The sequence below is a fragment of the Procambarus clarkii genome, chromosome 50, assembly GCF_040958095.1.
Source record: "Procambarus clarkii isolate CNS0578487 chromosome 50, FALCON_Pclarkii_2.0, whole genome shotgun sequence".
NCBI lineage: Eukaryota > Metazoa > Arthropoda > Malacostraca > Decapoda > Cambaridae > Procambarus > Procambarus clarkii.
Genome location: NC_091199.1, coordinates 35,494,546 through 35,517,837, shown reverse-complemented (window position 1 = coordinate 35,517,837; position 23,292 = coordinate 35,494,546). Strand labels below are relative to the sequence as shown.

Sequence of the window (23,292 nt, the reverse complement as noted above, 5' to 3'; positions counted from 1 at the left end):
AGTGAGATTAATAATTCTAACATGAATGTTCTCAATATTTTGTTATGTTTCTTTTTACTGTCGATGGTAATTGAAAAATCAATTATCCAAAATTCATTTTTATTTCTAGTCTGACGCGACACTTGAACGTGTTTTGTAATAACTTATTACATTTTCAATGACTTTAGTTTACACACACAACTGTAACCTGAAAACACTAAACAGAGTTTTACTTATTCTAACACTAAACAGCTTATCCGTCTTACATGTACTCGCACTTGGGTGAGGTTATATGGTACAACAGTTTTGAATGAGGTGAACAAATTTGTGACAAATGGAAGACAGAACACGAAACAATGGGTATTAGATGGATATGAGAGCATAAGAATGGAAGTAACTGCAGAGGGCCTATTGGCCCATAGTTCCTCTTGATGCTTCTATATTAGTTCGGAGTCTTGAAGTGGGTAGAATATAGTTGTGCATTAATTTGCTGGTGTTGACTTTTTGATGTGTAGTGCCATGCCAATGTCGACCCACCTGCTATCGCTGTACTTATCGATGATTTCTGTGTTGTCTGTTAAGACTTTTCTGGTGATGGTCTGGTTGTGAGAGGAGATTATGTGTTCCTTTATGGAGCCCTGTTGCTTATGCATTGTTAATCGCCTGGAAAGAGACGTTGTTGTCTTGCCTATATACTGAGTTCTTTGGGGCTTACAACCCCCAAATGGGCATTTGAAGGCATAGACGACGTTGGTCTCTTTCAAGGCATTCTGCTTTGTGTCTGGAGAGTTTTTCATGAGTAGGTTGGCCGTTTTTTTTATTTTATAGTTGGCCTACTACAGTTGTGTGTGTATGCTAAAGTCTTTGAAAATGTAATAAGTTATTACAAAACGCGTTCAAGCGTCGCGTAATAAATCACTCACCCAAGTGATTTAAGGAGTTGTGTTCTTCTTATTGTTCCATTAACTTTTTGATAGCTGTAGGCTACATGTGTCAGCAGTAATTATATATATATTTATATATATGATCGTAGTGTCACGAAGCCAAGTGTTATTGTGTGTTATTTACTGTGGTGATTGCAACGTGTGAGCCAGTGTTCTAGGTGGTAATTAGAGCACTGGGGTCATTTGCAACAGTAAGTGTTGGGCAGTGTACTAATATAGTTTGATTTAGTGCACATTGCCGCGTGTGTTATTGCAAAAGGGTTGTCATTGATGGTGATTGTTGCTAGTGTGGATCGATCACCGTTTATGATTGCAGTTCAGTAAGTCATTGTGGGGGCCGTGTTCTTGAGGGTTCATGATCTGAGGGTTATTTACTAGTGTTCTGCAGTATTGTCAGTGCAACTGGATTGTAACGTAAATCACTGTGATTTGTTAGTGTGATTATCATTGTCGTGGGTGAACTCGGCTGAAGACGAGTACTTGGGTTTTATATTCTCCTGTTTATCTGGTAGGACATCGATGTCCAGTATTCAATGAGGTGATTGCGAGGCAATTAATGTAACGTAACCTAGGGAACGCCCATTGCTTTAAGAGAATTTGTTCTTTGACAATTTGAGTAACGTAGAATACGTTTGGGTTAATTATTTTCCTGCAAACAGCTACGGTAGTCTCAGGGTAGCCTAGCCAAGAGCCAGATAAGAAATTTGAGTATTGTCTGTCGTAATTAACGGTCAGTGGGCCAGGTAATTGACGTGTTTCAGGAAGTCAAAGTAATTAACTTCGATCCATGTTTGATCGACTCACACGAAGGCTACATTGTTCCATTAACGTAACGTCGTTATTTATACGTCCGGAATTACCGGCACTTGATTGACTCGTAGGAAGAGTAACGTCATTTTAGAATAACGTAAATGTGGTGATTAGCGTCCTTAATCACCTGAATTGGTCTGAGTATGGAAGGCTCAGACGGAATTCATACCTTAATGTAAATTGCTGAGCTGTGTGAAAGGTTGCGTATTTAATTGTTTAACTATTGATCTTGAGGATAGTAATTAATTGCTCTAAAGGTAATCTCGAGTGATTACAGTTCTCTTAGCACTTGGGACATTGTAAATCAGAGTTTACCATCTTTGAGTGATAGTAGTAGATAATGTAAATTAACGATTGCAGTTAATTTAACTAATAAATAAAACTAATTACTACTACTAAAGTAGTAGTAGTAGAAACTAATAAAGAGAAAAACAGCGGTCTGGAAGTACAGGGATTAATGGGATATATTCATTGAATGCTCGACGGGTAGAGTGTTTGTTTAATTTCCGCGTTACTAGTGACAGTTGTAAGAGTTATTAAATTAACGTAAATGTTACTTTATTATTAACCTAAATCAAATTGTTATTGATTTTTTTTTATTATAAAATAGACATACATATTAAATAAGATATCGAAGCCCCCGATCATTAAATGACCCTTTACAGAAACAACCCAACCCGAAGACAGAGTAACAAAGCAGGACACATAAATGACAGGAACATGAACGAAAAATAGAGGGACACGGAGAAGACAGCGGAGCATAAAACAAAACAAAAAAACAAGCAAAAATCACACACACATACATACAAGCTAAATATAATATTTTTCAGGAAACAGACGCTTTAGGATATTTCTGACAATACGCATGCCACACATCCCAGGCATCCTGCGACGGGGGCACACCTGCATCCGAGCGACGAGGACGAGGCATATACTCCAGAATCTCGACAATGACACCTCCAATCACGAGCGGCGGTACATCCCGCGGCACAGGTTCATATGGCGCCAAGACTCCCCGGCCGGTGTCCTTTTTCAGCACGAGAACTAAATCACGATCCACACCAGGGGACACAGCAGGTGCAACAACCTCCCATTTCGGAGAACTGGCACACGGAGGCGCAGGGGGGCACAGTGGAGCAACACCCGAAACGCAGGCAGGAACAGGCACCGCACCATCCCCACCCGTCTCCTTCGCAGGCGCGGCCAACATCACCACATCCTCATGGTCCACACCAACACTGGCCGGAGAACCCACAGAGGCAACGTCGCTCACATGGACCACCACATCCTGGGAAACTGGCCCGGGACACCGGCGCGCCCGCTTCTGCAAAGGAAGTACATCATCAGAACTACAATCGTCCAAACTCACAGGGTCGTCAGGCCTCGGCCCCGGGGGTGGCAGGCCCTCCAAAACAGAAGAATCCACGTCTCTGGAAGCCGGGACCACATCTGCAGGCGGGGGCGGGACATGGACTTCCACTGGAACATCCACCACACGCAGTGTGGGCGACGGCCCGGCACTCTCACTCATTCGCAACAACTACCTCCGGGGCCACAGCAGTTAACAGACTGGACGAACAAGGCGTAGTATCCGTCCCAACAGGCGGAGCAGCAGACAGGCAAACAAGCGCCTCAGGCACAGCACTCACCCCATCCTCAGAAGTGTCCGAATTCAACAGGGGTGCAAAGTCCTCTTATCGAAAAATATGTACCCTGCCAGATGCTCCCACGTCGCACGCTGCAGCGAGATGACCCTCATTACCACACCTGTAACAGGTGCACGGCTGCCCCCGATACAGGCAGCGGAGCGGGTAACCCAACAAGGACACAGAGGATGGAACACTACTCTTCAGTGACATGGTCAGGGTGCGGGAGCCGTCAAGCATCCCAGCACAGTGCCCTGCAAGTACCTTGTTCCAGCGAATGCTGAGAACAGTACCAAACCGTCCAAACACAGCAGTTAGGAGATCGTCGTTAAACTCGAAGGGGGCACCACGCACCAACACATACGTCAAGGAGACGCTGAGGTTCACTACCTTAACTGATCCGGCGGTATCAGGGAGAGGGTAAACATGCCCCTCACACCGCCCCAGAAACGCCTGAAAGGAAGCCTGATGGCGAAACTTGACCATGGCGCGGTTCCCCTGCAGCAGCTGGATGCCCACCAATTCCGACAACTCCACATGTAGAACATCCCCCAGGGCAACAACAACAAACATGTGGTCCACAGGCACCGTAAAAGCCAGACCAGCCGACGAGGTCCTCTTCAATGGAGGCCGGTAAGTCCCCATGTCTCCTCAACAGGCGTACCACGCCCACCCGGGGGACAACACCCCCACAGCCGTCACGGACACCCTCCTCACACAGCCACGAGGGTGGAACTCAGACGTGTGACGGGTGCCTTTCTGGGAAACCATGGAAGTAGTCTGTTATTGATTGTTGATCGTACGTGGGACGAAGTGTTAACGAAAAGATTAATTTGAGGAAGGATTGCTGGAGTTGCCAGTGAACCCATTAGTCATTGATGTGTATTATAGACTGTGGGTTGGTTGGTGTAGTCGTCGTTGATCCTCCTCTACGGACAACCCAACCCACAACTCGGTAGAGTGCTTATACTAGGAGATCACCCTTGGCGCTTCTGGCTCTTGGAGAGGGGCTCAACGTCACACGTTCAGGGGATGCGGCTCCAACACTTAGCCTCGTCGTCACGTGCACACACCCACTCGAGCCGCTGTGACTCCCCACTCTCTCCTTATGAGATATGATCTCCTCAATCCCCCTATGACTTACTAGTATTACCTCCTACCCTGTCCACAGCAGTGGTTCATGGTTCTTTCTCTCTCTCTCTCTCCTTCTTTACTACCTCCTGGGAAGCCTCACTAGGACAAGGGCAAACACCAGCAAATTGTGACACATTTACTGAACAAGGCACATACACGATACATACACACATATAATAATAATGAATCCTATACTCTATAATATCACAATCAGGTTGCACTCCAATACCATCAGAACTCTATTATCAGCTTATCAAGTGGTATCCTACCTCCTGGTTCACCACCTGATACTATTAACTTCCTCAAGTTGGTCAAACCTACACACTGTTGCACCATCAGCAAGATAACATATATATATAGAAAACCAGCATTTGAATGCAATAACATATACCAGTATAAATGTTCATTGATACTTCAGTATAAAAAAAAAACTCCTTGACGCAAGAATGCCAACAGTCACTCACCTCTCACTGCGTCTTGCACGCTAATGACAACCAAACACTATCAACTCCCTACTAGTAATCCACCAGAACTTCCCCCTTCCACCTCTGGAAGTTCACAACCCTAATATCCTTAGGTTCTTCCGGGCTTCACTACCAGGATCCTCTGCAGCTCCTCCAGGCTGCTATCATGAAGTTTCCCTGAGCAACTACGGTGCTTCACCCTTCTGCTGGGTTCCTCCACAGCTCCTTGGCTGCCACACCATGAAGTTTCCCCGAGCAACTGTGGTGCTTCTCCACCTCTACAGAAGCACGTGACACTCCTCTTCACTGCTGCTTCTCCTCACAGCTCGAGGTCCTCTGCTCCACTACCTTGGAGTCTCATCAGCTACTTCATCTGCTGGCTTCGAAGTTCTCAGCAACTTCTTCCCCAAAGGACAAACCTGCAACCCATCGACGTTCCAATAAAATGTTCCCCTTTAACACATAAACACAAATAACCACACAATATGCTTGCCTCAAACCTCTATCTGTCCTCTACATACAGTGAGAGTGGACTCCCCCGTTTTGGGCGGGTCCATACTCCACCTCGCCTGGCGGCGGCGTCCTCACTCGCTGGGAGGGTCTTCCTCCATCCGGAGCCGGCTCCCTCAGTCGTCCGCCAGCGCTCAGAGAGGACGGACGTCGCTCCGTGCTCCTCCCTCTTCACTCTCCTATTTCAGGCTTTCTGCCTTATTAAAACATGTCTAACTTATAAATAAACATCGCTACTGTCGCTGGGCACACGACCAACTACAAACAATCACTATGAACTGGCGTTTATCGTGCTTACCACAGATTAATTGGTCGAGGGCGCTTTCCCTCTGACGGCGTCTGGTCAGGGCGCTCCACACAGCCCACAATAATGCCTCCGGGCGGCTTAATATTCACTAATTATCGTCCACGACTTGAGACCACACGTCCCCAGCTCTATTCCACAGCTGGTACGTCTGCACACTTCTCTTCTCTTAGAGATATATCACTAGGGGTTCCCTTCTGACGGGAGCTCAACGGAGCGCGGCTTCCCCCTGCGATGTCTGGCACTCAAGTGAGGTCAAGGTCCTCCAGAAGCGAGCCTCACGCCTCCAGCAAAGTGTCCACATCTCCTAGCCAGTCATTTATCTATTTCCTTACTTACTGCCCATAATCTTAAATTGTTTTACATATCCAACCAGCCATTTTTCATATGGGTTATCACCTCAATATTTGCTAGACCTTCTAGTTAGGTCAGGCTTGCTGAATAACTCTCAAGAAGGGAGACTCGTTTCTCCTGCAGGCTGAGATCATAACACTCCCCTCCCCTTATTTTTGAGAGTTATTCCAGTGGCAAAGCTCGGGATAGTACATCCGCCACCACACTGTCTCGTTCTTCACCCCATATACTCTCTTAGGAGTCTACAATTTGTTCGTTGCACCTTGCAACATCCGGCTCACAACTCTCCAGGAACATGTTCTTCCCACAAACGATTTGACTTCTCTGACACCTCTTAGCTAGGCTGTCCTCTTTGGACGCCTGCACTCCCTTGGTCCACTCTACTTACTGTCTCCACCCTCCGTTTCCTCGTCTTCTTCTCTTCACGTCCAGAGTCAGACATCTGCTGTCTGTACCTCCTCTGTCGTCTTCACACTTCCATCTACTGCCATTATACTTTCGTCTCCTGCCATCATACTTCACTCCCTGGTCTTCACCGACGATCCTCCTTTTCGTCTCCTCATTTATCTGAGACCTCATCCTGTTCGACTCCCACCGAGTCCTCGGCTTTCTTCTATTCCTCCATGCTTGCATCATCATCCTCTTCCCACACTTCTCACCTCTATACCACTCCATTTCTTCTCCTTCAACTCTTCTTCGTTCCCTAAAAGTTTCTTCGGGCACTGTACTACATCCAACAGCATTCGACCGTACGCGTCGTCTTGCCTCTCCCAGAGTGCTCGTAAGCATCTCTCCACACATACTGTCTCTTCTCCTTTCATTTTCCCGGCTATTACTCTTCTTCACTATCTCTCCTCCACGTTTTCTGTGAAACATGTCGACTCCTGACATCTCAAACAACTTAACTCCACTATCCATATGCCTCTGTGCTCGTGGACCACTTGACGCTCTACTCCCGTCCTCAGCATGTCCACATCTTCCCTCATTCCTACTCAGCACAGTTGCATTCACCTTCCGACTTTTAATTTCAGCAGTCTGGGCTTTACTCAGGTCAACTCTCTCCACAGTATTCTTCTTCGGCTGGGCCATCTTCACTTTTGACCTCACCGAGACTTCATTTTTCTGGGCTGGACCTTCATCAAACAGCCATGCTATATCTACATCGATATCTTCCACTGGTTGAATCGACACTGTATCATCTTCTCCAGCGTCTTCCTTGTCGGCCACCTCTGCCTTCCTCACTACCGAGACAGGGTTTTCAATGGCTTGGCGGTCTCCTGACTCATCTCCTCGGATGTCAGTCAGGTTCACACTCTCAGGTGTCCCACCCGTGCTGTGGCCTTCTGGGCACTCCTCTGGCACAGTCTCCGCTACGACTCTCGTCAACACCTTTGTCCCGCACAAGTCATTCCCCAGGATCACTTGGACTCCTGGAACAGGTATGTCGGGGCACACTCCCAACATCACCTCCGCCGACACATATTCCGACCTTAGCTGGACAGTACATACGGGCATGTCACTCTCAGACAATAACCCATATACTCTCATCTTACTCCTGCCAGCTAACCGTCGACCATCCCCAATCAGGCTTCTCGTAATCAAGCTCTGATTAGCTCCGGTATCTCTTAAGATACCAACTTCTACCTCAGGTTGGCCTCCTATACTGATCCAACCTTTGCTCATGAACGGCCTATACCTCTCGTTCACTAAGTTCGCTCTCTGTGGTTTGTCTCGGAACACATTAGTATATTTACCTCGGGGGTCACACATGGCCAGGGTCACAACTCTCTTGCCCTGCCGACAATCTCGCATCACGTGACCCAATCCGTTACAATTGTAACATCTCATCTGGGAAAAATCTCTTCTATATGTACCAAAGCGGCTCTGACTCTGCCCACTCGTATTGGAGTTCCTCGGGCCAGACGTACTACTCGCACTCTGTGGAGCTTTACTGGACTCTTGATTTCCCGGATACCGATCAGTTTCTCGTTTAGCTCCTCCATCTTCACTTTCAGATGAAGTGCGCGACCTACTCTTCTGAGCTTTAGGGTACTTACTTTTATCTGCCCATTTATCAAAATTTTTCTCACCCCAGACTCTTCTGGGTTTCTCATAATTTCTTCCTCCCCAGACTCCATTGGATCTGCCATTGCTGCATCTCGCCTCACTTCTCACTCTGTTCTCCCTCAAGCTCTTGTATGCTTCAGTAATCATATCCGCCCTATCTGCGGCATCTTTCACCTCCATTATCCCTGCTTCTTGGATCTTGAACTTTGTTTCGGGATGCATCATCTCCAAGAACTTCTCCATGACCATCAGTTGCTTCAGGTCAGCATAAGATCCAACTCCAGCAGCCTCAATCCACTTCTGGAATCGTCTTTCCAGATCTCTTGCTGTCTCAGCAAAAGTACACGCTCCAACCTTCATCATCTCTCTGAAACGCTTTCTATAAGCTTCTGGGGTTAACTGAAACGAGCGCAATATGCTGCTCTTTACTGTGGCATAATCCTGGCACTCTTCCAGTGACAATTGGGTGTATGCCTCCCTGGCTGCACCGGTCAATCTTAACTGGACCAGCTGGGCCCATTCCTCCTGTGGCCACTCCTTGATGCTGGCTACTTTTTCAAAGTGCTCGAAAAAGCTCTCTGCCTCTTCGGGAACAAACAAGGGAATGTCCTTCTCCCTAACCCTAACATCTGGTGGGTGTGATACCTGGGTGGTGCTCTCTGGCAACCCATGTTCAATCCTTTGCTCAGCCAAGGTTCTGTTCGCTTCTATCTGCATTTGTTTTGTTCTCTCTTTTTCTTTTTCGACCTCTAGTCTTGCTTTCTCTTTTTCTTTCTCTTGTTCCAACTCCAGTTCCCTTACTCTGGTTTTCTCTTTTTCTACTTCCAGTTTGGTTTTCTCTTTTTCCTTCTCGGCTTCATTTTTCATCTGCAGTTCTAATTTCATCTTTTCCAGCTGGAACTGTCTCTCCTTGTCCTCACGCTGCATCTGGAGCTCTAACTGGAATCTCTCCAAGCTCCTATTCCGGCTACTCCTACTACTGCGGCTACTCTTGCTGCTCCTACTCGATCCCTGGGATCTCACTTCATCCTGCCCATCATCCTCCTTTCTACTTTCAGCTCCTTTTTGGGCTCCTTGCTCTGCCGCTTCACTTTTGGCTCTTAACTGCCTCAGGATCTCATCCTTCATCCCAGCTACTTTAGATGCTTTCAACCTAATGCCACATTTTTCTGCTATTTGTTTCAATTGATCCCTCGTGCAACCTTCCAAGTCCTCAGGCTTGCCTGACTCCACAAACGTTTGCACCTTATCCATCTTTGTCCTGTGAGTCTTCCCAAGAGAGAGAATATACACCTGCGGTCACACAGTTTATCTCAGCAGGGGTGTACAAATCCACTCTTGGACAGGGTGTGGGTGTGTCAGTTCACTCTCCCGGACAGGCCCCCAATTTATTATAGACTGTGGGTTGGTTGGTGTAGTCGTCGTTGATCCTCCTCTACGGACAACCCAACCCACAACTCGGTAGAGTGCTTATACTAGGAGATCACCCTTGGCGCTTCTGGCTCTTGGAGAGGGGCTCAACGTCACACGTTCAGGGGATGCGGCTCCAACACTTAGCCTCGTCGTCACGTGCACACACCCACTCGAGCCGCTGTGACTCCCCACTCTCTCCTTATGAGATATGATCTCCTCAATCCCCCTATGACTTACTAGTATTACCTCCTACCCTGTCCACAGCAGTGGTTCATGGTTCTTTCTCTCTCTCTCTCTCCTTCTTTACTACCTCCTGGGAAGCCTCACTAGGACAAGGGCAAACACCAGCAAATTGTGACACATTTACTGAACAAGGCACATACACGATACATACACACATATAATAATAATGAATCCTATACTCTATAATATCACAATCAGGTTGCACTCCAATACCATCAGAACTCTATTATCAGCTTATCAAGTGGTATCCTACCTCCTGGTTCACCACCTGATACTATTAACTTCCTCAAGTTGGTCAAACCTACACACTGTTGCACCATCAGCAAGATAACATATATATATAGAAAACCAGCATTTGAATGCAATAACATATACCAGTATAAATGTTCATTGATACTTCAGTATAAAAAAAAAACTCCTTGACGCAAGAATGCCAACAGTCACTCACCTCTCACTGCGTCTTGCACGCTAATGACAACCAAACACTATCAACTCCCTACTAGTAATCCACCAGAACTTCCCCCTTCCACCTCTGGAAGTTCACAACCCTAATATCCTTAGGTTCTTCCGGGCTTCACTACCAGGATCCTCTGCAGCTCCTCCAGGCTGCTATCATGAAGTTTCCCTGAGCAACTATGGTGCTCTACTACTTCTGCTGGGTTCCTCCACAGCTCCTTGGCTGCCACACCATGAAGTTTCCCCGAGCAACTGTGGTGCTTCTCCACCTCTACAGAAGCACGTGACACTCCTCTTCACTGCTGCTTCTCCTCACAGCTCGAGGTCCTCTGCTCCACTACCTTGGAGTCTCATCAGCTACTTCATCTGCTGGCTTCGAAGTTCTCAGCAACTTCTTCCCCAAAGGACAAACCTGCAACCCATCGACGTTCCAATAAAATGTTCCCCTTTAACACATAAACACAAATAACCACACAATATGCTTGCCTCAAACCTCTATCTGTCCTCTACATACAGTGAGAGTGGACTCCCCCGTTTTGGGCGGGTCCATACTCCACCTCGCCTGGCGGCGGCGTCCTCACTCGCTGGGAGGGTCTTCCTCCATCCGGAGCCGGCTCCCTCAGTCGTCCGCCAGCGCTCAGAGAGGACGGACGTCGCTCCGTGCTCCTCCCTCTTCACTCTCCTATTTCAGGCTTTCTGCCTTATTAAAACATGTCTAACTTATAAATAAACATCGCTACTGTCGCTGGGCACACGACCAACTACAAACAATCACTATGAACTGGCGTTTATCGTGCTTACCACAGATTAATTGGTCGAGGGCGCTTTCCCTCTGACGGCGTCTGGTCAGGGCGCTCCACACAGCCCACAATAATGCCTCCGGGCGGCTTAATATTCACTAATTATCGTCCACGACTTGAGACCACACGTCCCCAGCTCTATTCCACAGCTGGTACGTCTGCACACTTCTCTTCTCTTAGAGATATATCACTAGGGGTTCCCTTCTGACGGGAGCTCAACGGAGCGCGGCTTCCCCCTGCGATGTCTGGCACTCAAGTGAGGTCAAGGTCCTCCAGAAGCGAGCCTCACGCCTCCAGCAAAGTGTCCACATCTCCTAGCCAGTCATTTATCTATTTCCTTACTTACTGCCCATAATCTTAAATTGTTTTACATATCCAACCAGCCATTTTTCATATGGGTTATCACCTCAATATTTGCTAGACCTTCTAGTTAGGTCAGGCTTGCTGAATAACTCTCAAGAAGGGAGACTCGTTTCTCCTGCAGGCTGAGATCATAACATGTGTCACTGACAGGCTACTGATTTGATTGCATTGCAACCGTTGTTGCAGATGTAGACTGCACAGAGGCGTAGAACTGTTAAGAGGTTACTGGAGATGTGTCTCAGACCCTACTGTGTCATAGTTGCCAGTGTGATTATAGATCTGTGCCTGTATCTTGCTTGATGGATTCCTCTGTGTTCACGGCTTATGTTCGAGTTAGTTCATTATGTAGTCCGAGGGGCTGGTGTCTAGCTGTCATTGATAGTGTGACAGGAAGGATTTCGAGTAACGTCATTGATATTTCTTTTGTGTTTTGTTGTATTAGTTAGTACTTTATTGAATAAACTGTGTTATGTTGAACACAGTCTTTTCGTTACACCCCACATATTATTATACTTCTGTCAGTGTACTGTCACACTCGACTACTAAAATTGAGACTGATTCATGGGATTTGGACTAAATATACGGCACCACCAGGGAGCCGGTCGGCCGAGCGGACAGCACGCTGGACTTGTGATCCTGTGGTCCTGGGTTTGATCCCAGGCGCCGGCAAGAAACAATGGGCAGAGTTTCTTTCACCCTATGCCCCTGTTACCTAGCAGTAAAATAGGTACCTGGGTGTTAGTCAGCTGTCACGGGCTGCTTCCGGGGGTGGAGACCTGGTTGAGGACCGGGCTGCGGGGACACTAAAAAAGCCCTGAATTCATCTCAAGATAACCTCAAGATAATTACACAATAATAAATTATTGTTGTGAGAGCCCAGGACCTACTTGCTAGATTCGCTTTGGCGAAGTTCGACGGCCTACAGTGGAGGGGATTTAAACTTTTTGGGGTCTCGGCGTTTGCTCGCTCCTAGTCAATTGTTCATAAATGGTCCCAGAGTGAGGAATGAGCTGTTTACTACACTGATGTGTTAGCTAAGCAAGTCTTTCCTCAGGTTACCTAATTGAATATCATGACAGGAATAAACATTAAAAGAATTAAAGAAATTTTCCCAGCTCAATTCTTCATTACCATTCATATTCCATTTTCTCAAACTCTCACATGGAGACAGAAGTATAAAGGCAGTAGATGGAGGCGTGAGAACGACAGAGTGAAGAATGTTGATGTGAGACTGAAGTGTGATGGTGACAGATCGAATCGTGGGCGTGATGAACTGAAGCACGAGGACGACAGAGGAGGTATAGACAGTAGATGTCTGACTCAGGACGTGAGGAGTGCAAGAAGAAGAAGACCATGTGTCTAGCGAGGTGTGACCCAGATGTTGCAAGGTGCAATGGACTAATTGTAAACTCCTTGAGGGAGTACGTAAACAGATCAACCGACCGTCAAGTCGGTTAAAGGACAAGACAATGTCGTGGTGGATGCATTATCCCGAGCCTCGCCACTGGAATAACTCTCAAAAATAAGATGTGGGGAGTGTTATGATCCCAGGTAGCTGAGAAACGAGTCTACCTTGAGAGTTATTCTGCAAGAACTGACCTAAATATGAGGTTAAAGAAATATAGACATGTTGATACATACGTAAAATAATTGGTTAGATTTGATAAATAGTTTAAGAGTATGGGCAGTGATCAAGAATATAAGTAAATGACTTGACATGAGATGTGGAGAATTTGCTAGAAGTGTGAGGTTCGCTTCTGGAGGGCTTTGACCCTCACTTGAGTACCAGACATTGTGAGGGGAAGCTGTGCTTCGTGTGAGCTCCTGTTAGAGAGGAACCCCTAGTTGATATACCTTCAAGAGGAAGGAAGTGTGCAGATGTTTCAGCTGTGGAATCAAGCTGGGAATGTGTGGTCTCAAGTACTGGACGGCAAGGAGAGTTGTGAAGCCGCCCAGAGACATTTTCGTGGGCCGTGTGAGCGCCCTGGTCAGGCTCCCTCGAGAGAGAGAGAGAGCGCCCTGCAGGAGACCTTATTGTGGTAAGCCCAAATTTAACTAGTTAATAGTGATTGCCTATAGTTGGATGTGTGCCCAGCGTCGTAGCAAGTGTCTGTTGATATGTTAGGTATGTTTTGATAAGGCAGAAGGCCTAAATATGAGAGTAAAGATGGAGGAACGTCCTGGAGGTAGGAGCTATGTCCGTCCCTTCCGAGCGCTGGCAGGTGACTGAGGAGACTTGGCTCCTAACAGAGGGGCTGCCACACAGCCTCACAGAAAGCAAAGGAGCTGAACAAAAGGGCATGGAGGAACTTCCGTAATAATAGAACACCAGAAAGTAGAGAGAGATACCAGAGAACCAGGAACGAGTATGTTAATGTGAGAAGAGCAGCTGAGAAAAGATATGAAAATAATACAGCTAATAAAGCCAAGACCAAACCAAAGCTACTACACAGTCACATCAGGAGGAAGACAACAGTGAAGGAACAGGTGATGAAACTTAGGGTGGGTGAGGACAGGTACACAGAGAATGACAAAGAGGTGTGTGAGGAACTCAACAAAAGGTTCCAAGAGGTCTTTACTATAGAACAGGGAGATGTCAAGGCGCTAGGAGAGGTGGCAGCAAACCAGGTGACCTTGGATAAGTTCGAAATTACAAGAAATGAGATCAAGAAGCACCTATTGGAGCTGGATGTGAGAAAAGCTGTTGGCCGGATGGAATCTCACCATGGGTATTGAAAGAGTGTGCAGGAGCACTTTGCTTGCCACTCACCATAGTGTATAGTAGGTCACTGGAAATGGGAAACCTACCAGAAATATGGAAGACTGCTAACGTAGTATCAATATACAAAAAGGGTGACAGACAAGAGGCACCGAACTACATGCCAGTGTCCTTAACTTGTATACCATGCAAGGTGATGGAGAAGATTGTGAGAAAAAACCTAGTAACACAGGAGGACCGCTAGGGAGCCGGTCGACCGAGCGGACAGCACGCTGGACTTGTGATCCTGTGGTCCTGGGCACGATCCCGGGCGCAGGCGAGAAACAATGGGCAGAGTTTCTTTCACCCTATGCCCCTGTTACCTAGCAGTAAAATAGGTACCTGGGTGTTAGTCAGCTGTCACGGGCTGCTTCCTGGGGGTGGAGGCCTGGTCGAGGACCGGGCCACGGGGACACTAAAGCCCCGAAATCATCTCAAGATAATCTCAAGATAACATCTGGAGAGAAGAGACTTCATGACAACCCATCAACCTGGGTTCAGGGAGAGTAAATCTTGCCTTACAGGCTTGATAGAATTCTACGATCAGGTGACAAAGATTAAGCAAGAAAGAGAAGGATGGGCGGACTGCATTTTTTTGGACTATCGAAAAGCATTTGACACAGTACCTCATGAAAGGTTGATGCATAAGCTGGAGAGTAACAGGCAGGAGTAACTGGTAGGGCGCTCCAGTGGATAAGGGAGTACGTAAGCAATAGGAAGCAGAGAGTTACAGTGAGGGGTGAGACCTCAGAATGGTGTGAATTCACCAGTGGAGTCCCACAGGGCTCTGTACTTGGACCTATCCTGTTTCTGATATACGTAAATGATCTCCCAGAGGGTATAGACTCATTCCTCTCAATGTTTGCTGACGACGCCAAAAATTATGAGAATGATTAAGACAGGAGGACAGCTTGAGGCTTCAAGAAGACCTGGACAAGCTGAAGGAATGGTCGAACAAATGGCTGTTAGAGTTTAACCCAAGCAAATGTAATGGAATAAAGATAGGGGTAGGAAGCAGGAGACCAGATACAAGGTATCATTTGTGAGATGAAATACTTCAAGAGTCAGAGAGAGAGAAAGACCTGGGGAATTGATATCACGCCAGACCTGTACCCTGAAGCTCATATCAAGAGGATAACATCAGGCCCTGGCTAAGGCCATAAGCCTACTTAAGGTTTTGCCCCATACTTCTTGGGGAGCAGATAGGCGCACGCTCCTCTATTTGCACTCCTCTCTCGTCCTGTCTAAACTAGATTATAGTTGCTCTTCATACTCTTCTGCTTCTCCTTCTACTCTTCGTCGTCTTGATTCTCTGCACCATACTTGGTTGTGCCTCAGCTCTGGTGCCTTTCGTTCAACTCCTACCCTCAGCTTGTACGCTGACATAGGCTTCCTTTCTCTCGAACACCATGATGGCTACTGTCTTCGCTGTCCTGCACGGTCATTACAGCATCCTCACTCTCGCCTCTGTCGTGATTTGACTTTTACCCTCCTGTTGCTCCTGTTCCTCTTCATCACCTTCCTCTTTCTGTCCGTTTGTCTCACTTACAAGATTCTCTTTCGGTTCGTATTACCAATGTTTCTCCTCGTATCATTCCATCCTTGCCCCATGGAGGGCCCCCCTTCCTAAATTTCGTACTTCCCTGATCCGCATGACTAAAGCTTTTACCCCTCCTACAGTTCTGAAACGACTTTTCCTTGAGCACTTTTCTTCAAACTCCCGCTCCGTTTCCATCTTCACGAATTGGTCTAAGTTTGCTGACGGTGTGAGCTACTCTGTTGTTTTTCCTGACCGCACTTATATGTGTTGCCTTCCTCCAGAGGCTAGCATCTTCACAGCAGAACTTTATGCTATTCTCTATGCTCTTCGTCTGCTGCTTTCTCGTTGTCAATCCTCCTTTGTGGTGGTAGTTGACTCTCGTAGTGCCCTCATGGCTTTGGGGTCCTTTAATTCGATCCACCCGTGGTAATCACCATTGGCTGTTTCTTATCTCAAGTAAATTTAAGTTGGTAGAGATTTGTTGGGTTCCCAGCCATGTTGGTGTCTCTTTAAATGAGCGTGCGAATGCAGCCGCTAAGGAAGTTATGCACACTTGTCCCATCTCCCATAAAGGTATTCCTTATTCCGGCTTTTACCCAGTTATTCGTTCCTCCATCCTTGCTCGTTGGTAGGGTTGTTGGTCTTCTGTTACTGGTAACAAACTGCGTACTCATAAGTATAGTGTGTCCCTGTGGCCTTCCTCCTGCCACCATAACCGGCGGTAGGAAACAGCTCTGGCAAAGCTGCGTATTGGCATTACTCGCTTAATTCAAGGACACTTAAAGGAGCGCGGCCCTACTCCGTATTGTCCAAATTGCATTGTCCCTCTTACAGTCGTGCATATCCTTGTTGAATGTCCTGACTTCCAGGACAAGTGTGTGTCTTGCTTTGCAACCATCTCTTGCGGTCACTTGTCCCTTGGTAGAATTCTTGGCGAATCGGATACTTTTGATATCGTTTGCCTAATGCGTTTCTGTTCTTGTATTGGCATCCTTGGTGATATTTAGCACCCTCTGATTATTCCTCACACTTGATGGTTCTACATATCCTTCCCGGTTTTGTGCCTTCTTTCGATAATTACTTACTTATTCTACACATGGTTGCTAAACGATTTGGCAGGTCGTATTCTAGGGGAAATTAGGATTAAGGACCTGCCCGAAACACTATGCGTGCTAGTGGCTGTACAACATTGTAAGAAATCTAGTATTTATAAAAAAAATTGGGACAGCACATTACCATGTTGTTGTTGGTTCAGGGTGTCCAAGGTATTTGAAGAAATAAAATGTAGCCTTGTTAACTCGTAAAAATTTAAAATAATTACAAACAACCTAATTCAGTAACCTAAGCAAAAACCAGTAATATTTTATTTATTTACTGACTTCAAATGTGCTTGTAGCCACAATAATGTACAGTACCTTTATTTACTTGAGAGCCAATAACAGCCTAGTAGTCTTGACGAGAACAGGAAGCCGGCGACTTGTCATAGGCCCCACATTTGTCCTGATCATTTTTTTCAAGCTGGAGTTTAAAAGTTCAGCAGAATTTTAGCATTTACGACTTCGGCGGGTAGGCAGTTTTAAAGGATTCACAATACTATAGATTAAATAGCATCTGTTGTCATTCCTACATTGTAGTTTATTGAGCTTGAAACCGTTGCTCCTTGTTCGTGTTACATCTGGCCTTTTGAAGAAATTGTACGAATCAATATCCTCCAAAATGTTCAGTATTTTAAAAGTTTTGCTCTATCACTCCCTCATTTGCATCTCTCTAAGCATGTAGATTAGATTTAGATTAGATTTTTTTATTCAGGTAAAGGTACATACATTGCAGATGAGTTACAAACATAATGTTGGATTTAAAGAAAGAGCTAGTACATACAATACCTAAAGCCACTAATACGCATAGTGTTTCGGGCAAATATATACACAGTAAAACAAAAACAAAGGACGCTGTAGGACACAAAAGATGAGACTAGCCATGTTAAGTTGGATGATAAAAAGGCAGCAAACACTCTGATTGAATACTTTACGTCAGTGGTTACACTAGAAAGCTTGAATAGCATCCCATCACCCACACAAATGTTTGCAGGAGATAAAGAGAATGAATTAAGGGAAATACCAATTACACGCGACACAATCAGATAGAACATTGATAAACTAATAGGCTCAAAAGCACAAAGTGTGAATGGATTTCAGTCTCAAGTCGTAAAGGAACTGGCAAATTCACTATGCATTCCACTGAAACTCCTTTTCAGAAAATCCCTGGACCATAGAATAGTTCTACTAGTAATAGTTGAAGGTGATAATGAGACCTTACTAACTGATCTAAATGAACTCCACAAAGGTCAGATGACTGACAAATACTTTTTAATGTCGATAAATGTTAGACCTTGCATATGGGGCACAACAATCCACTTCAGAACTACCAAATTGACAACACACTACCTTACAACAGATAGATGAAGGAAAGGACATTTGAGTCAGAGAGCATCATTCATTAAAAGTTGCACAACAAGTGGAAGCGGTAGTAAAATAATATCATACCAGAGCTCAGTCATCTCTCGTATCAGGAATGGATGAAGGCCACTGGGTTAAAAACACTGCAGACCAGGCATGACAGAGCGGATCTCATAGAAACCCATAAAATACTGAACAATTTGGAGGATGTCGATCCAGACAGTTTCTCCAAAAGGTTTGATGTAACGATCGAGGAGCAACGGGTTCAACCTCAAGAAACCACAATGTAGGATAGAAAACCAAAAATGCTTTTTCACCCTTTGGGTTGTAAACCCATGAAACCGACTACCCGCAAGTGGCATAACTCTGCTTGGTATTAAAATACAACTGGAAAAGATCATCAGGGCAAATGGTGGACCTTTGACAAGCCGCAGTCTTCTTGTCCTCATCAAGGTCACTAGTATTAGTTTCCCTCACATAAATTCAGGTAAATTTACCCTTATCTTAATTATTGTATATTTTGGTCCTTCGAACCGGATGACAGATTATTTGGTCATCTTAGTACCGGATGAACCAGTTAACCAGTGGATTAATTAAATACACGGGTACTAGTGCAGTGATTTATACAATAACAATACTTAGCCAGTTAAAGACCGGCGGCGTAGCCTCCCTCGATTGAGCTCAGGAACCCCTCAGCGCAGTTCAGCCTTATTCAGCGGTTTAATGGTCTCCCACAGATATGGTGGATTATTATTCTGTGAAATGACAGCGCTTATATTGAAGCCAGCAATATTAGTGGCTGTGTTCTCCTGAGATTATTCACGGATTTTGTGGTGTTAATTTCGTGAGAGATTATCCACGAATTTTGTGAAGTTAATTTCGCGAGGTCACTAATAATATTTAATACTTTTTCATAATATTAGAAGTTTCATAGAGGCTAATTAAGAGGCTATTATCAATAATTGTGTATTTTATTTCTCTTAAATAGAGAATTATTTAATATATATTGCACTAGTGTTCTCAATACAATGTTTACCAATTGCCAACACACAACAGGGTAGGATATTACCATTGACTAGTTGAACTATTTATTGTTCATCCTAGTCCCATTATTACCATAGTCTAGTTGGACTATATTAAACAACCTAGCACCATTAATGAATAGTGCAGGCCCTATTTTTGGTGTAATTGTTACCAGCTCGAGTTGAGTTGTGGATATATAATAATTTACTTATGATCATTACACCTTCGAGTGATTAATTAGTGTCTATACCATCTTAGGGTGATAATCGAGGAGATAGCCTAAAGGTACTTCCAGTGACACTGGTTTATTACTCAAATAATTCGTGTGTATGATTATATATATATATATATATATATATATATATATATATATATATATATATATATATATATATATGTACACAATAACATATATATTGTATATATATACAATAATATATATATATATATATATATATATATATATATATATATATATATATATATATATATATATATATATATATATATATATATATATATAACTGAAAACTCACACCCCAGAAGTGACTCGAACCCATACTCCCACAACTGGTATGTACAGGGACGCCTTAATCCGCTTGACCATCACGACCGGACATAAGGAAGTGATAGCCGAGGCTATATGAACCACTTCCCCGCCGGCACTCGGATGGTAATCTTGGGCATAGCATTTTATCAAATCACCTCATTCTTTGGGGCACACGTGAGGAACACAAATGCAAACAAGCCTGAATGGTCCCCAGGACTATATACAACTGAAAACTCACACCCCAGAAGTGACTCGAACCCATACTCCCACAACTGGTATGTACAGGGACGCCTTAATCCGCTTGACCATCACGACCGGACATAAGGAAGTGATAGCCGAGGCTATATGAACCACTTCCCCGCCGGCACTCGGATGGTAATCTTGGGCATAGCATTTTATCAAATCACCTCATTCTTTGGGGCACACGTGAGGAACACAAATGCAAACAAGCCTGAATGGTCCCCAGGACTATATACAACTGAAAACTCACACCCCAGAAGTGACTCGAACCCATACTCCCACAACTGGTATGTACAGGGACGCCTTAATCCGCTTGACCATCACGACCGGACATAAGGAAGTGATAGCCGAGGCTATATGAACCACTTCCCCGCCGGCACTCGGATGGTAATCTTGGGCATAGCATTTTATCAAATCACCTCATTCTTTGGGGCACACGTGAGGAACACAAATGCAAACAAGCCTGAATGGTCCCCAGGACTATATACAACTGAAAACTCACACCCCAGAAGTGACTCGAACCCATACTCCCACAACTGGTATGTACAGGGACGCCTTAATCCGCTTGACCATCACGACCGGACATAAGGAAGTGATAGCCGAGGCTATATGAACCACTTCCCCGCCGGCACTCGGATGGTAATCTTGGGCATAGCATTTTATCAAATCACCTCATTCTTTGGGGCACACGTGAGGAACACAAATGCAAACAAGCCTGAATGGTCCCCAGGACTATATACAACTGAAAACTCACACCCCAGAAGTGACTCGAACCCATACTCCCACAACTGGTATGTACAGGGACGCCTTAATCCGCTTGACCATCACGACCGGACATAAGGAAGTGATAGCCGAGGCTATATGAACCACTTCCCCGCCGGCACTCGGATGGTAATCTTGGGCATAGCATTTTATCAAATCACCTCATGGTCGTGATGGTCAAGCGGATTAAGGCGTCCCTGTACATACCAGTTGTGGGAGTATGGGTTCGAGTCACTTCTGGGGTGTGAGTTTTCAGTTGTATATAGTCCTGGGGACCATTCAGGCTTGTTTGCATTTGTGTTCCTCACGTGTGCCCCAAAGAATGAGGTGATTTGATAAAATGCTATGCCCAAGATTACCATCCGAGTGCCGGCGGGGAAGTGGTTCATATAGCCTCGGCTATCACTTCCTTATGTCCGGTCGTGATGGTCAAGCGGATTAAGGCGTCCCTGTACATACCAGTTGTGGGAGTATGGGTTCGAGTCACTTCTGGGGTGTGAGTTTTCAGTTGTATATAGTCCTGGGGACCATTCAGGCTTGTTTGCATTTGTGTTCCTCACGTGTGCCCCAAAGAATGAGGTGATTTGATAAAATGCTATGCCCAAGATTACCATCCGAGTGCCGGCGGGGAAGTGGTTCATATAGCCTCGGCTATCACTTCCTTATGTCCGGTCGTGATGGTCAAGCGGATTAAGGCGTCCCTGTACATACCAGTTGTGGGAGTATGGGTTCGAGTCACTTCTGGGGTGTGAGTTTTCAGTTGTATATAGTCCTGGGGACCATTCAGGCTTGTTTGCATTTGTGTTCCTCACGTGTGCCCCAAAGAATGAGGTGATTTGATAAAATGCTATGCCCAAGATTACCATCCGAGTGCCGGCGGGGAAGTGGTTCATATAGCCTCGGCTATCACTTCCTTATGTCCGGTCGTGATGGTCAAGCGGATTAAGGCGTCCCTGTACATACCAGTTGTGGGAGTATGGGTTCGAGTCACTTCTGGGGTGTGAGTTTTCAGTTGTATATAGTCCTGGGGACCATTCAGGCTTGTTTGCATTTGTGTTCCTCACGTGTGCCCCAAAGAATGAGGTGATTTGATAAAATGCTATGCCCAAGATTACCATCCGAGTGCCGGCGGGGAAGTGGTTCATATAGCCTCGGCTATCACTTCCTTATGTCCGGTCGTGATGGTCAAGCGGATTAAGGCGTCCCTGTACATACCAGTTGTGGGAGTATGGGTTCGAGTCACTTCTGGGGTGTGAGTTTTCAGTTGTATATAGTCCTGGGGACCATTCAGGCTTGTTTGCATATATATATATATATATATATATATATATATATATATATATATATATATATATATATATATATATATATATATATATATATATAATGTGTATTAATTTTAAGTACTAACCTCTAGTAGAGGTCGGATTATAGCCTAGTGATCACTCAACTCAAGCCAGGTTGGAACATTTACACAGGATAATTGAATCAGAACAAATAGCAAGTACATCAAATAAAGTAGATAATGTTATGGATAATCTGGATCTTTTTGAGAATAAATGTCAAGCCAGATTAGATTCTTTAATCAACGAGGATAAAGCTTCACCCAATATTATACCACCAGAAATTAAACAGTTCTCAGACAATTTATCCACAGTCTCTGGGGATTTTGAAAACCCAATACCTGAGGCTACTAAGTTAACATGCCTCCAAACTGAAATTAGAGGTGAAGCTGAACCAGTAGTAGAAAATGTAAATGAAAATAGCGACAGCACTAATTTCCCAGTCCAGCCTCCTAGGAATAATGCTGGCAATGAGAAAACTGTCATACATCTAGTACTACAATTGCTGAATTTACCTCTACCTGATCAGACTGCTGACTCATTACAATCCTTCAGCATGGAGTTTGAGTCACTACTAAGAACATTCAGTCTTAAGGTTGATATAACTACTAGTGAATGGATGACCAAAGTAGTCCTTCAACGAAAATTGTCCAGCGATATACTAGATGAATTATACGCACATCAACACAACACCATCTTGACAGTACAGGACATCACCAAAGGTTTACATTCCATCATAAACAAACGACGAGCAAATGAGGAAGTTAAAGCCTCTTGCGAGCCTTCAAAAATAGAAAATAATACTCAATTACAGGGTAAAACAACTACCCCAAATAAACATCAACCAATTACTCTAACATCAAGTTGCAGGAAATCTGGCAATGCAGCAAAATCCTCCAAGCCTACTGTTAATAGTTCACCCAAACCGGTAACTTACAAACGTGCAGTAGGCTGGGGGACATGTATGTTCTGCAAAAAGAAACATTCAACATACCGTTGTGCTAATTATCCAGACAGAGATACTCGTATTAAGTGACTCCAGGAATTAGGGAGATGTTCAAGGTGTCTCAAGTCACACAACATAGACCATTGTGATACCCAATTCAACACCTACAACAAATGTAGAAGAGGTG

At 45.0% G+C, this 23,292-nt stretch overlaps 1 protein-coding gene across 1 annotated transcript; it reads right to left on the bottom strand.

Annotated features, from left to right (window-relative positions):
- Window positions 1–6,500: 6,500 nt before the first annotated feature.
- Window positions 6,501–11,688, bottom strand: LOC138351630 (uncharacterized). Its single transcript, XM_069303631.1, has 2 exons — window positions 11,126–11,688; window positions 6,501–10,736 (listed from the first exon to the last, which is right to left on the bottom strand). Exon 2 carries the CDS (start codon window positions 9,464–9,466, stop codon window positions 6,530–6,532), a length of 2,937 nt encoding a protein of 978 aa, XP_069159732.1. The 5' UTR covers window positions 9,467–10,736; window positions 11,126–11,688; the 3' UTR covers window positions 6,501–6,529.
- Between the last annotated feature and the right edge of the window lie 11,604 nt (window positions 11,689–23,292).

Coding starts and splice junctions, on each gene's coding strand:
- LOC138351630 (XM_069303631.1), bottom strand. CDS start 9,466: ATGGATAAGGTGCAAACGTTTGTGGAGTCAGGCAAGCCTGAGGACTTG.